This window comes from Mesoplodon densirostris, chromosome 4, assembly GCF_025265405.1.
Source record: "Mesoplodon densirostris isolate mMesDen1 chromosome 4, mMesDen1 primary haplotype, whole genome shotgun sequence".
Classification (NCBI taxonomy): domain Eukaryota; kingdom Metazoa; phylum Chordata; class Mammalia; order Artiodactyla; family Ziphiidae; genus Mesoplodon; species Mesoplodon densirostris.
Window position 1 is genome coordinate 87693048 of NC_082664.1, and position 15436 is coordinate 87708483.

General features: G+C 36.8%; 1 protein-coding gene across 6 annotated transcripts in view; it reads right to left on the minus strand.

The window, feature by feature from the left end:
* ZNF106 (zinc finger protein 106) overlaps nucleotides 1–15436 on the minus strand; it is a 62703-nt gene that overhangs the window by 24381 nt on the left and 22886 nt on the right. For 5 of the 6 annotated variants that reach the window (XM_060096684.1, XM_060096679.1, XM_060096683.1 and 2 more), the window contains 5 exons: nucleotides 9932–10129; nucleotides 4467–6647; nucleotides 2781–3414; nucleotides 1551–1620; nucleotides 60–214 (listed from right to left, as the gene is read on the minus strand). In XM_060096684.1, coding sequence (XP_059952667.1) covers nucleotides 60–214; nucleotides 1551–1620; nucleotides 2781–3414; nucleotides 4467–6647; nucleotides 9932–10129 — 3238 coding nt within the window. The remainder of the gene's footprint in view (nucleotides 1–59; nucleotides 215–1550; nucleotides 1621–2780; nucleotides 3415–4466; nucleotides 6648–9931; nucleotides 10130–15436) is intronic. The other variant, XM_060096685.1, reaches the window with a different exon arrangement.

The following is a 15436-nucleotide window of genomic DNA, read 5'->3' on the forward strand; positions in this document are numbered from 1 at the left end:
CATTTTTAAATCCAACTTCAAGATGATCCATTTTCACTAGACATTCCATCTGCTACTACCTGCTGCTTGAGCATAAGTAGCCTCTGAACTTCAACATAAGCTGTCTGAAGAGCTGCACGGGCTTGCAGAAGGTTGTTATCCATGCACTGCAATGATTTGCTTAGTTCTTCTTCCCTTAAAGAAATATGCAGCAGCTGGTCAACCTGAGAACGTTCTGTCAAAAGAAACCATAAGGTTCAGTTTAATACTGGAGACTTCTCTTTAATAATACAGTTCCTCAGAAGATGGAACTGCATCAATTGTCTAGGACAGGCCTTTATTTTCTCCTCACTAGGTCACTGAAAGGAGACTCATCAAATTTTACAAATCATGTACTCAAGCCTGCTGTTGTCAGAAACCAAGCCTCATGGTTTCAAGCGTACCACCACATGGTACCAATTTACCAAATCACCATCTTCCACCATGACCCTTCCAAGCAAAATCTCTGCCCCAGGCAAATCAACTCTTGTAGGTTTCATTTCCCATGTTCCTTTATCTACTACCCTCTTCACCCAAGGCTTTGGCTTAGATTGGGCCCCAAACCTGAACTGCTTGCACCCTCTTCCCGATTCATATTTTTCTAGTCTGTTAATTTAAAGTAGTTCTCTTTATTACAAAAGGCATCCTGAAGAAAATATAGCTTTGAAACAGTACACTTAAGTTACTTTAAATAAAATGTTCTACTATGTGCACGTATTTGTCATCTTTATGTTTGCCTCTTTCCCATTCAATACTCCAAGACCTCTCCCCTAAACTCCAGACCCACATATACAACTACCAACTTGATACCTCTACCTAGGTGTCTCTAAAGTCCTTTAACTCAAGGGATCCAAAAGGGAACTCACCATCTTCCTCTACCCTCAACCTGAAACTCTCATGGAATTTTCTAGCTCTACAAATAATGCCATCATCCACCCAATTGCCACAGCCAGAAAATGAGGTCACCCTTGACTCCCACCATACCTATCACATCCAATCACCGAAAGTTCATCCAATCACTTCCTGCACTAGCCCTTATACCCTAACGGTGTTAGAGTCAGTGTAAGGCAAGAGTCATAGAAGCATATCAGTCAGGGAGCCACACTAAAAACTTCTCTACTTAACTCACATGAGAAGAGCAACCAAGATGCCTCAAAAATGGAAAGCGAGAGAAATGGCTATAAATGACCAAGAGGGATAAAATTTTTACTAAATGTCCTATTCCTCTTCACCCCACTGAAAAGGCCCAGTGACACTTTCTAGCTATACACTGAATTCAATTTGTCCAAGATATATATTAACTTTAGCTTTCAGGTCTAGGTGGCATCATATATTTCTTCTACAGTTGAAACTGGATATAGTAGGAAATCAAACTTTTTCTATGCCCTTAAGCAAGATGACAAAAATATCAAATATAAATAAATAAATAAATGGGCATTCCATGTTTGATAAGCTACACTCTGTATCAAGTTGTAAAAAGGCTGAATTGCTGTAAGAACAATTTATTTCTGCCAGAATATTCTATACTATACCTTTCTTTCCTTTAATTTTCCTTCTTTTATTTTTTCTCTCAAGACTTGGGAGTTCAGGAGAAGATCCATCCTAAGGAGATAAAGAAAATTGAATAATATTAAATATGTAAAGGCCATTATCCAGGAGGGGAAAAAAAGAACCAGTTCTAAGATAGTCATACATTATTCTTCATTATTGCTACCATCTCTAACAGGGCAGTAGGAGTCTCATGAACAAGGTATGAACTCATATTAGTTGAATGAATGTATCTGATTAAAAAAAAATACAATCCAACGTCAAGTACCTCCCTAGCATCCTAGAGGGATGCTAATCCCACAGGGCTTATGCAAAGCATATCACCTTGGTAAAAGCTAATAATACATGTATCTGATTTCATAGTTTCTACTTTAGAATTCAGCAAGAAAATCTTTACAACAAAAAACTCAACAGCCAGAGACAAGCCCCAAGGTATTAGCTTTGTCATAAGACAATCTCTCATCCAATAATATCCACTACAGCATCTAGCTCAAAGGAGCAGAGTTGGAATAACTACTTTGTTATATTGTCCCAATATTAAAGGAAACAGCCCATTTTCACACAGTGACAGATTCCAGACTATATTACCACCAGCAACTCTTTCTTTTCAGAAAGGGTTCCTGAAAGGGTTAGGCAATATTAACATCAGAGGTGCCAAAAGAGAAGTATCACTGAAGTAATGGACTCTAAAAAGACCAGGCTGGGTAACTTAAGTACAAAAGATAGAGTAACAGAGACTAAGACTATGCTCATATAGATGTACTCTCATAGTATAAAACTACCTTAGTGTTAAGCTTAGTAGTCCTGGGTCCGACAAGCATACATGCCCTACAAATGCAACACTAGAGTACCTTTCTTCAGCAGTACAGAATGCATCATGAAAACAGATAAAGTTACAGCTGAAGATGTGGCTCATTCCTTGGTCAGGTGATACAAAGAATCATTGGCTTAGATACTAGTTTTAGAGATGACTTCATATTTTCCTAGTACTATACATTCATATTCAATTGCACCTAACCTACTAGAGTTACTCAGTTAAAGAAATCAGTAGGATAAGAATATGAAAGTAAGAGTAAGCTTCAGAAATCTTTTATTCCAGAGTAGGGAGAACCACAACCCCAGACACCCAAGAAAAATTAAACAGTTAAGTCTTTCTAATTAAGGCCAAGTCACCACATGAAATGTTCTACAAAAAGCACAGGAATCATACTCACTCCAGTGGCTCTTCGTTTCTTTCTAATATTCTGGACATCATTTTGTTCAGCACCAGAAGTACAGCTACTGTCTGTGGCTGCATCTGTCAAACTGGAGATTGCAAGGGCTAGGGATGCATTTGATGATAAAGAGTTTCCTTCTCCATTATTCTCCTGGGCATTGTGATTCTCTGAAAGTGGTGTAGAGCTCTCCTGGCTGTGCAGGTCTTTTGCCAAATGCATCAAAGGTATTGTATGGTCAGATGATAATTGAGCACTATGTCGCCTTCGAGTAGCAACATTTTCAGCTCTTTCACCTGTTCTTAGGGAGGCAGCTAGAGGTGTCATTTCCTGCTTAAGGCCCATGGTTGTTTTTTGACTCTGTGCAGACCTCAATGAGTTATTAGGTGAAAAAATCTGCTGGGGCTCATTTTCTTTGCCTGTACCTTCCTCACTGAAGAAGCTAAACACAGAAGGAGCCCTGTCCATGATCACACTGCTCTCTGAAAGGCTTCGCTTCCTTGCCAACCCAGGGGATGAAGAAATGGAAACACTTTCCCACTGGAATCCTTCTAGACTGGACAGATCAGGCTCCCCATCCAAATCCAAGACCTCTTGTTCATTTTGAACTAGAGGCACCATTTCGATGCCGAACCTTGAGAAAGAAAGAAAAAGAAAAATAATTAATCAGACATGGTTGGGAGAGGGGGCACCACTTAATGTGCCAGACTCTGTTAAGCACTGAGGTTACAAATATAAATAGATGGTTTCTGCCCTCAAGGAGCATTAAGAGTTCTAAACATAAAGTAAGTTAACTCTATTGTAAGTATTATAATGTAACAAGTACCAAATTAGATATTTGTATACAGCTATATACAAAAGGAGGGAATAAAAACTGAGGGTTTTATTTAATATGGAGCTCTAAATCAACAATAATAAATATGTAATTTTTTATAGCAAACAAATAAAAAATAAACAAAAATGTTTATTAAGCGTTAACAAGCAGCAGACACCATGCTAAGAACTTTACAATCACAATGATACAAGTTACAGGAAAAGAAAAGGGGGCACAATAAGTATGTTATTTCGACAACGATAGAAATTTAAGCCTAGAGGGCTATGTAATTATAAAGCAGGATGATTTTCAAGTAGCAAACCTATGTTGAATGCTGCTTTACCATTCAGAAAAGTTTAGTGCCTCAACATAAGATGAATAGCCAAAGTATTACACAAGTACTTAGGAGAAAGTATTTTGTGATCACAAATACAATGCCCAGAGCAAATACAGAAGGATAACCATCCATACATTCTAAGTAAAAGGTAATGAGAACAGTTATACCTAAAAGTTGTACCACTCATTATGACCTATAGATAGATACAGAGCTATAGATTTACTTTTTTTATGCTGTCACTTTATGGCCCCTATCACCAAAGTGCTAGATTTCTAAGTTTTTTCCTTGTCCCTACTTCATTTCTCAGAAGTAGGTGTGCTTCTTTTTAACCTGAATTCCCTGCTAGGAAACACTTTATTCCATTTGTTATAGAGTAGCCAAGTAGTCACTCTTGGATATTTAAACCAGACATCTACAACGTTTATTTTTTGCAAACATTTAATTAAATTTAACACGGAGAATTCTCTTGACCAGAGTCAAAGGGTAAGTTTTAAAGAAAAAAAAAGGGAAATGGATACTGAAAAGAGTCACACACCTGGGTAAGCCTTTGCCCAGCTCTTGCTTTTTCTTGGTTACTTGCTGAATGACCTGTTCCCAGTTGACATTTCTCCGAGATGCATTTAGAATCTGCCGAAGGGTTGGCTTGAGCCCAGACTCCTTCTCTGTCTCACTCTTTCGATGACCACTGATATTGCGGATGCGGCGAGCACTATTGAGGTTTGGCTCAGGAAGGTGTGCTCCAGTTTTGCTCTTCAAGCTAATGTGACGGGTTAGATCTCTCTGGAGTGAGGCAGGAAAGCCAAGCTTACTTAGTTCAGGCAGGAGAGGGCCTGAGGGCTGACCTATATCATTTTTTTGAAGCTCAGCATCCAAGCTAGTACTCTCAAAGCCTTCTGTTTCATAAGATACATGAGATTTAACAGGGTCATCAATCTGTGCATCTTCTAGAGAGGTTTTCAAATCTAGCAGTAAGTCAGAGTGTGGGCTGGCTACAGATGTCATTTGTAACTCAGATTCTTTCTGGTGAACTGTTGAGTTACATGGGGAAGTGGATGGTTTTCTAGATGTTTTCAGGTTTTGGTCATCCCCCCTTTTCTCATCAGCAGTATGAGTACTGCAGGATAAAACTTCTGTAGTTGCAGAACCCAGGGTTCCAATTTTTGTTCCATTCTTTTCTGCATCAGATATCTCTCCATCACTTTCATCTTCTAATGCATCTACTTGAAACTCAATCTTCAAAGATCCTTTTTCAGACTCTTCTACATTCCTACTTGCTTTTGCATAATTCCTGGTCCTTTTAGAAGCGCTAAGAGGTGGATTTTGCAATGACTCATTACACTCTAGCACATCTTTGGCTTTTTGTAACGTATCACTTAAATTTTCATCAGGTTCCCTTTGAGTTCCAAATGTACTTTTACGCCCTTTTAAAACACGAGGACCCGAATTTCGCAATTTGGATATGTAAGAACCCTGATTATCTTCCACAGTGGGTTTGTTCAAGGGGTTTGAGTGTTCTCCAGGAAAAAAAGATTTCGTTTTGGTGTTTTTTGAGGGATTCTTTGAATCTTGCTTTTGAGGAGCTGATTTAGTGATTGGATTTGGAAGGAGCGGGGATTTTAGCAATGGCATCTTATTTAAGGTATGCTCTTGTTCAGGTTTTTCTATAATGGGGCACTCTCTCACTACCTCATAGGAAGCAGTGCAGTCAGAAGTGGCTTTGTGATTAAGAGATCTAGTATGTGTTTCTTTTTGTGTTTTCAGTGTTGGAGAATTATTTCTTTCATCAATTTGAGGCTCTTGTATTCCTGTGGTTATCAAGCTAAAATCAAAGAGAGGCTTATCTATCGTTTCCAACTTGTTACCAGTAACTTCTTTCACTCCCGATTGTAAATCCAGAGTCTTCTGGGAAGGGTAAGGAGTCCAGCGACGGAGCTTTTCCCTTGCCACGCTGCCATTCTTCCCACCAATTTTGGAAGCTAAGGTATCTGTTTGTTTAGTGGTTTGGCTTTCCAGATGCTCAAAATTGAAGTCAAGTAAGCCTTCTGAAGAAAACTTATCACTTGTAAATCCTTCAGAAGGACCTCTGTATGTGGCAACTGCACCAACTTTGTCACTTTCTTGCCGCTGCCACTTATATCTCTCTTGATTGTATTTGTTTGACTTAGATTTCTTGTTCCATACCTTAGTCATGTCTTCCATTTGACAGTTAGAATTTCTGTTTCTGCTTGGTTGAAATTTGTCTCCGGGGCCACTGTAATTCCAACTATTTGTGCTACGTACACTGGATTTCCAGTTTCCGTTACTGCTGTTCATATGCCGACTGGAAAAGCCACCTGTTCCTTCAGAATGCCAACTGGAATTCCTTCCTGTACCATTATGATTCCAATCTACCATTCCACTATTTGAATGCCAACCACCTCCAGAATTACTATGGTTGTGAAACCAAGTTGAGGAGCCTCCTGCAACACCCTTATGCCACCCAGAACATCCTCTTGATCCACCACTACTCCTCGAAGAATGTGGGAAGCTGTTTTTCCTAGTATTATTATAGCCATCTTTCTCCCATTTCCGGTCCCGCTGAGGAGGTCCACGATGATGCCATGCTGGCTGACTGTAGCTCTCTCTGTCTTGGTAAGGAATTCGGTCTTCTCGTCTCCGTTGGGATCGCCTGTCATCAGAGTTTATTTCTTGGCTGCTATTGGAAGGTTCATCTTGCCTGGAAAAAAAAGTCTTTCATTAGTGATTTAAAAGAGTTCTCCCGGTCCCTCTAAAGGCATAACCCACCAAACTTCCCCTCTGCCTTCCTCCTCTGTTACCTAGAATATGTAACAGAGACTACTTCTATTTCAAATAGTAGATGCTTTCATATCTTTAAATGATATAAACTTATATTTCACAATTTATTGATTAGAAATTAATATCTTATGTCGCCTATCACCCCCAAAATATTAAAAACTTGACACATTTATAAATGTATCTTCCCTCTCCTGCTCCTGTTTTTCTCGGCATATTCTGGGATTTTGTCCCTATCATCCAATTATTATTTTTATATTATACAACTTTTTGAAAATAAGAACAAGTATATTTTGTAGCTATGATTAGTTATCATAGTTAATACAATTTAAATTCACCTGTTCTTAATACCATGATTTCTTCAATAGTTGGTTCTTTCTGAAAACCCAGTTTCTTAACCTATTTTAAATGGTAAGATTTTACTTTGCATAATCACTTTCATTAATAAACACTTTATTAAGTACACATTCAGTGACTGCTAGTGGTAAAAGAAAACTTTTATGTATAGTTCCTCTTCCTGAAGGGCTTATAATCTAGCTAAGGAAATAAGCAGGGTCACAAACAGGAGTAAAATAGCACATAACAAGTAGTACCCACAGTAAGTGCTATAAGGAGTTCCATGAGCTAGAGGTTTTTATAAAGAAGCTACAGCTGTTTCAACTATTCATGTTAAACAAGGAGCTCACAGAAACATGAATAAATTTAAGCAAACATCATAGGAATAGGCGTAAAACCATTTTTCTCTAAAAAGCGCCTATAGTATGCCTAGCTCAGTGCTTAGCATGTGGTATGTGCTCAAAAAATTGAATAATACTAATTAAAATGTATTGAGTACCTACTTATCATAAGGCATTTAGTGCTAATCACTTTACGTAGATTATCTCATTTAGTTTTCACAACTCTGCAGCAAGTAGCATTATTCCTACTTTTTAGGTAAGGAAACAGGATTAGAGAGGTTAAGTAACTTGCCTAGAGCAAGATAGCTAGTTAGTGTTACGGCAGAGATCTGAACCTTGGTGTCTGACTCTTGGTGTCTGACTCTAGAGCTCTTTTTTTTTAAATTGAAGTGTAGTTGATTTACAATTCTGTGTTAATTTCTACTATACAGCAAAGTGATTCAGTTATACATATATATGTATATATATATACAAATATATATATACATTCTCTTTCATATTCTTTTCCATTATGGTTTATCACAGGATACTGAATATAGTTCCCTGTGCTATACAGTAGGACCTTGTTGTTTATCCATTCTATATATAATAGTTTGCACCTGCTAATCCCAAACTCCCAATCCATCCCTCCCCCACTCTCCCCTCCCCATTAGCAACCACAGTTCTGTTTAGAGCCCACATTCTTAACCACTAGACCTTGATAGAATAAAAATCTCAAAGTTTCGGCAGTTGGGTTCCCTCCTTAAATTTTAAACTCAGTATTGACTTTAATTGGCTTTAAAAGCTTCGAATGTCTATAAGATTTTGGACACAAATTGGAATTTCCTCCTTTTTCACAAGACGGAATTAAAAGTTAATTTACCTAAAAGTTCAAACATCCACTTACATTATGAATTACAACTATTTCTAAACAGGAGATCCTAAGTCTCCAAGTGACAAGTGTTACTACAGACACTTGGAAGATTTTTATACCACCATTAACCAAATTGTTTTTTTGTTTCTAGGCAGTATGAAACTTATGACATCCAAGGAGATCACTGACTTGGCTCTACTAATTACGATCCAGAAATGAGGAGAATTGGGCAATTTAAGTCAGTCACAAAGTAAAATTCCTAGATCATCATGAATTGGCTAGGTCAGGGGGACAAAAGCATGCAGCTAAACCCACAGCCCAGAAAGAACAATCTAAACTAAAAACCTCATGAAGGAAAAAAGAAAAAAACCTCATGAAGAAATACATAGATGACTTTATAAACAGGTCACCAAAGAGGCATATAAAAATAATCAAAGAATAGTATCTACAACATGAATGTCTAATTTACTGAGAAGCTCTTTTACCTTCTAACTTAATGTTTAATTATTTACACAGATAAGCTAATAGTGGCACAAGAGTGTAAGAACAAAAATAGAAGTTAGTCTCCTAGAGGCTCCAACACCCTAAAACAAGAGTAAACTACAGCTATACTGAAAGTAGTGAGAATGTCATTTGAAGGATAAGCAACTAAACAATTTAAGAACCATGTTGCTACGGACATTTTAAAACTAAGAAAGTCTCCTTCAAGGACTTGTTCAAAAAACTTTTAGCATATAGAATAAAAACTACTTCTTTTTTATATTCAAACCTCTAACTGAAAACGAAATACAGACCAGGGATAAATAGTATTCAAGAAGGATCTTTAAAATTTTTATAATTTGAAACGTTGTTTATCATGTTCTAGGATTTAAAAAATCACCCCACCTCATAACTGGTTCTATATCTCTTTTACTCATATCTGAAATTTTCTGCTTCAGTAATTAAACTCTTCAGACCACAAATCAGTAATGTTAAAATACAAAAGGCTAATACCTGAATTATAGATGTAGGTATGAAATTATGTAGTACAAGCTATAAAACTTCTATTGCTGAAATGATCCTGACACTGTCCAACTGAATATAAATTTATTCAATAAATATTTACTGAAGAAATTAATAATAAAGGGATAAATCAAATTTGGTAGAAGCACCATGTTAATCCACATTAGGCAAAACAATTTTTTCCTAAGGGATGAAATAAGAAATGCCATATAACATATTCAAATGAAGCTTATTCACTAATACCTTTCCACTAGAAAATCTGGATACCAAATAAGAATTTACTGGTATCCAAAAAAATTTGGAACTAATAAAAACAGTTCTAAACATAGTTATCAACATGGTAAAATTCAGATACATAGCAGCTATAGCTAGCTTTTAGGTAGGGTCAATACTGAGTTTTGGGGTTTTTTTTTAAAGGAGTTAATACAGTAGTTCAAGAAAGCATTCCATTGCCTTTTATAAATAAGACAGCAACTTCAAGGTAAACTTTATAATTAAGATAAATAAGTCTGTGGCACAACTTTGTAAATCAACTATATTTCAATAAAAAACAAAATTTAATTTAAAAAAGATAAGTCTGAATGCTATAGGCTGAAAAGAATGTAAATGGAAAATGTATTCTCTACTACATTCTGTTTCAGATAGGCTTTTTAAAATATCAAAATTATTACTTACCGACTTTGTTCTTTCCTTTGTTTTATTAACTGAACGAGTTCCTTGTCAAAATAATCTTCCTCTTCTTCTTCCTTTCCATCATCTTCTCTTTCCTGGGCATCAACATTATCTTTGTGCAATTGGCCAGAAATGTGCTTTGCATATGCAGAAAGACCCACTTCTGTGACCCCGCACACTCGGCACTCATGACTACTGTCCCTAGGGAAAGACGGAGATGAGGGACATTCAATTCTCCCCACTGGCATGGCACACTCACAAGATCTGTTATAGTTTCCTCTGAAAGACACTGCACACTTTGGCACAGTGAAAAATTAGTTCTAATCAAGTTCAGTGCTCCTTTCATCACTTTTAATAAGTTTGTTCATAAGTTACTTTTGAAATGAATTAAAGATTCTTTTCCAGCAATCAAGAGGCAATACACTTTAGAATAATATAGTTTAGGAGGAGAAATCTTCTTGAATTGCTGTACTTAAAACCTTGCCAGAGGAAACGTGGTGAAAGGGGAGGCAGGGCAGGGGGCTCAGAGCAAACAGAAGTTGCTCCAGAGCACACCCATGGTGCCAGCTGCACTCAGAAAGCCTGGCGACAGCTCTTACATTTAATCTCTGGCTCAAAAGCTTTCTTCCAGTGAAAATTAAGGGGTGGAGAAAAGGGTAGGCAGTGTAGCCAATCACAACCTGGTAACTAAATCGGAACAGCTGGAGCTCTGCCTGGAATGTGAAGATTCCGGACCCCAGGGCAAATGATACTAGTAGTCTCAGCAAACTTTTTTGGTCGGATGATACATGTGATCTACATTCTGCTTCAGAAGGGCTTATTTTAAAGGGAATGGAAAGCATTTCAGTTGTAGGAAGTTAACAGCTGTGCTAGGCAAATGGTTTTTCTCAGGTTTCAGAAAAGAACACCATTTAGAGAGAAGTATAACCAGGTTCTCGGTTAAGAAAGATAATTGGGCAGGCTTTTTCTTCTTTTACTTTACACACTTAATGGTATATCTCATACTTGGCCAGTTTAAGAAGCCAAAGTCTTGAATCAATGTCCAGAGCTGTAGTAGATGAATAATTTAACTGCTTTTTTAGCTTCCTGAGTCCCTTGATTGGCTCAGCGATCTATGCAGTCATTGATGAGAAACACCTGAACACCATGGGCACACGTAATAAATGGACAGTAATATCCACTCAATAATCCAAATTGGCTTAACTCTATCACTTGTCTTGGGTTAATACTAGTGATATTTTTGCACTTCCTATGCCATTCTATAAAAACACACATACAAAGACATGCTGTCTTTGATAAGACAGACAGACACAGAAATACATACACAGCACTGCTTCAACTTCCCCTCACATATATCCAACAAGACATGGGCAGAATTCACATCAGTTAGCCAGAAGAGGCCCTCAAAATTAAGCACCTCATTTACTAGAAGATGGTTTCTGTTACAGATCATCTGAATATTCATTAAAAACAAAAAACTTACTGAGCAACTACTGAATTCCAGGAAACAAGCTAAGTGTATGGTTAATGGTGACAAATTATAAACAAACAATGCCCAGTAAGTAAACAAAACACAGTTTCTTACTTTGTACAAATCATGAAAAACACCTCAGAAAAACGGAGAAAATTCATAAGTTTCCATCTTTTTTTGACTTTGTACCTCAAATGCTCTGGAGGCAATATAGTCTTTGACATTAAGATTCATTTTAATGAGCTCTGACCAGATTCCCCAAATTACCCTGAATATCGATAGTTTCCTTCTAATCCTCCAGGAACTTAAATACATTATTTTCACTGAGAGTTTTCAACTGTATTTTACTACAATTATATAGTTAAAGAAAAATAATCCTCAACTTTCTTCTGTTTACCTGGGATATCCACACTCTTCTCTCAAGCAATTAAAATTAAGGTAGTTCATTCAAAGTGAATGTTAACTTGTAACAGAAAGCAAGCCTTTTCTCACAGCAACACAGAATGAAGTTTAAAATGTATATATAGGGCTTCCCTGGTGGCACAGTGGTTGAGAGTCTGCCTGACAACGCAGGGGACACGGGTTCAAGCCCTGGTCTGGGAAGATCCCATATGCCGCGGAGCAACTAGGTCCGTGAGCCACAACTACTGAGACTGCGCGTCTGGAGCTTGTGCTCCGCAACAGGAGAGGCCGCGACAGTGAGAGGCCTGCGCACCGCGATGAACAGTGGCCCCCGCTTGCCACAACTAGCGAAAGTCCATGCACAGAAATGAAGACCCAACACAGCCAAAAATAAATAAATAAATAAAAATTTTTAAAAATGTATATATAAATAGAAATCTATCCCCAATGGGCAGCATCAGAAGAATATGAAGACTGTAACAAACTTGGCATACATAATTTACACTATAATAACAACTCAAATCAACTGAAATTTCTGGTTAGAAAATCTTTTGGGCTTTAAACTCTCTACAGCTGTGGAAAATGTTTTTAGTCCACTTTTCTACCTCAAAGTTTATAGAACGCTAAACCATATATTGCAGTACTAGGGACATCATTCTAAAAGGTATTCTTGAATAAAATCCCTAATTTTATCCTTAGTTCCAAAATGCAGAGAATTTTTTTCTTTTTTTTTTTTTGGCTGTGCCGCTTGGCATGCGGGATCTCAGTTCCCCAACCAGGGACAGAACCTGTGGCCCCTGCAGTGGAAGCACGGAGTCCTAACCACTGGACCACCAGGGAATTCCCACGGAGAATTTTTCATGTCCAAACCATCAAAATCCCTCTTTAAAAGACATAATTGGAAGACCACACTGACTTTTTAAAATATTAAGGAATGTAGTATAAAGTAGACAGTAACTAACTCTGTTAAAAATAAATATCCATAATTATAAACCCACATATTTTGCAATTTCCAAAGCACAAATATATGTTGGACATGTATCAAACACTCAAACACAGATTTTTAAAACATTTTTGCTTTCATTGCAAGAAAGAGTATTAACCATAATTCCAAAGTTACTTGATAGAAAAATACCTCGTGATCCTACCCAGAAGGGTATAGCAATAAGTGCAACATAAAAGTTAACACTAAAAACACAGATTTATCAAAACACAGAAATCCCTAACATTTTTCTTATAAATGAAATCTAGTTTTTGTTTTTTTTTTAAAGATAAGCTTTACAAGAAACTTCAAAAAGAGAAAAGAGAGAATCTACATTTATACTGGGAAAGAGCAGGATAGGTCAACCACATCTTGTGAAAATTCAAATGTTTCTGTGTCTGGAGTCAAGCATATTACAATATGCATTCAGGCTCCCAAATAGGGTGTTTGGGAAACCACATGTTCTTTAAAGCTAATAGCAAATTAAATAATATTTGAATGATGCTATTTTCCAATTTTTTTATCAATAACCAGTTAAAATACTACTTTGTATAAATATATAAAGTAATTGTTGGGAAAAAAGTACTGGTTTACTTCCTGACTAATAAAGGCAATAATTTTCCTCAGAGTGTTTTAACAGAGGGCCCAAATTAGCTTCATCCTGTTACCACACAATTTCCTCTCATGTGTGAAAGGCAAAGCCTTCAGATATTCTATCCATAAGCTCCTCTTTATTAAGCTTGCTCTAACTATACCACAACAGCTGGTTGATAAATTAAGGTTTGTGCCCTTTTAATAGCATCTATCTGTAGAAACTACTTACAGGCCATACATCTGAACAAGTACATCAGGAAAAAATAAGGAAATGTTCCAGATGTCTACAATCGTGAACTAAATAAGTTACTTCTCAATCAAGCTTGCATTCAAAACCTAAAAAAATGCTCTTTACATTTCTTAACCAGATCACAACCAAAAATTACAGTGATACTTAATATCAGAAAGCCAGTAATTAAACATGGAATCCAGAGGAAATAATCACAAACTGAGGATAGGAAGAAAAAACATAATGACTGATAACTATTTGTCCCTTTGGTACAAACTAGTGATGACTGTTTGTCATGGCAATAAATGTTCCAAGTCAGTAAATGATTTTTAAGATTGTGTTGTTTTTTATAGTTTTGCCAGCTGTTTTTCCTTGCTACCTGCTTGCCTTCCCCCTTATAATTTGTACTGGCCAGAAAACCATACCAAACCTTATAGCACTATATCTAAAATATGAGTAAATTAAGTACCAAAGTGCTCTCCTCTAAATAAAATGAGTTTGGGTGTTAACACTGACATTACTATTGTCATTTCAGAGGCTTCCAATGCTTATTCCTTAACTATCTGATTATGCTCCAAATAACTAAAAACAGTAGACAAAATCTCCATGGCACAATTAAGTTGATAAGTGGGAGGAAAGGAGAAACAAATTACAGAACAATACATATATATGGCATGTGGTTCAGTTATGGTAGTAAGACAAAACAAAATGTGTGTATATATAAATATAAATCTATGTATACACACAGAAAAGAGGTCTGGACAGGATATACACTAAACTGTTGACTTTCCTCTAAGAGGGGAGTAGGAAGTGGGGGAGGGAGTGAAAGGACCTCTACGTTTTTTACTTTTTATGATTCTGCACTGACTATGAACATGAATCTTAAGTTATCAAAATTTGTTTTTTAAATGTTTTAATTAGCTAATTGGTGATCTTTGAATAAAATAAGGCATTAGTCTTAGAACAAAATGAGCTTCTCTCCTAACGACTAGATTTACTAACCTCATTTGCTTTGTTTGATTTTATAATACACTACAGGTCACTAAGAAGCCCAGAAAAAGGTGAATTCCAGAAAGAAGTATGTTGGAAATGGGATCAAATAATTAAGGTAATCCACATATAGGGAATCAAAGGTTGACTGTATTTCATGGGTTCCAATGATAATGAGTTAAAGATCATATATACTCAAGGTATTATAAGGGCTCTCCACATTAAATCTGAGTGAACGCCTCTTTTATACTGCTGCTAAGACCTAACCTTCACACAGTAAAAGACTCAGACCATGGGAAAATTCCACTAATATGCTAAACAGATGCTGAAAGTTTAATAACATATAAATTTGCCCACACAACCTAAAACTGTATTACTTAAAACTCAAATAATTCCAAATGACTTAGGTTGGCATCTTGATCAAAGCTTGCACAGTAAGTCCCCTACATACGAACGAGTTCCGTTCCGAGAGCACATTCATAAGTCCAATTTGTTCGTAAGTCCAACAAAGTTAGCCTAGATACCCAACTAATACAATCAGCTATATAGTACTGTACTGTAATAGGTTTATAATACTTTTCACAAATAATAATACATAAAAAACACAAAAAATAATGAAAACATTTTTAACCTTACAGTATAGTACCTTGAAAAGCACAGTAGTACAGTATACCAGCTGGCATACAGGGGCTGGCACCGAGTGAACAGGCAAGAAGAGTTACTGACTGGAGGAGGGAGAGGAGGTGGGAGATGGTAGAGCTGAAGGATCGTCAGCGATAGGAGATGGAGGGCAAGCTGCAACTTGCGTTCACTCAGATTTAATGTGGAGAGCCCTTATAA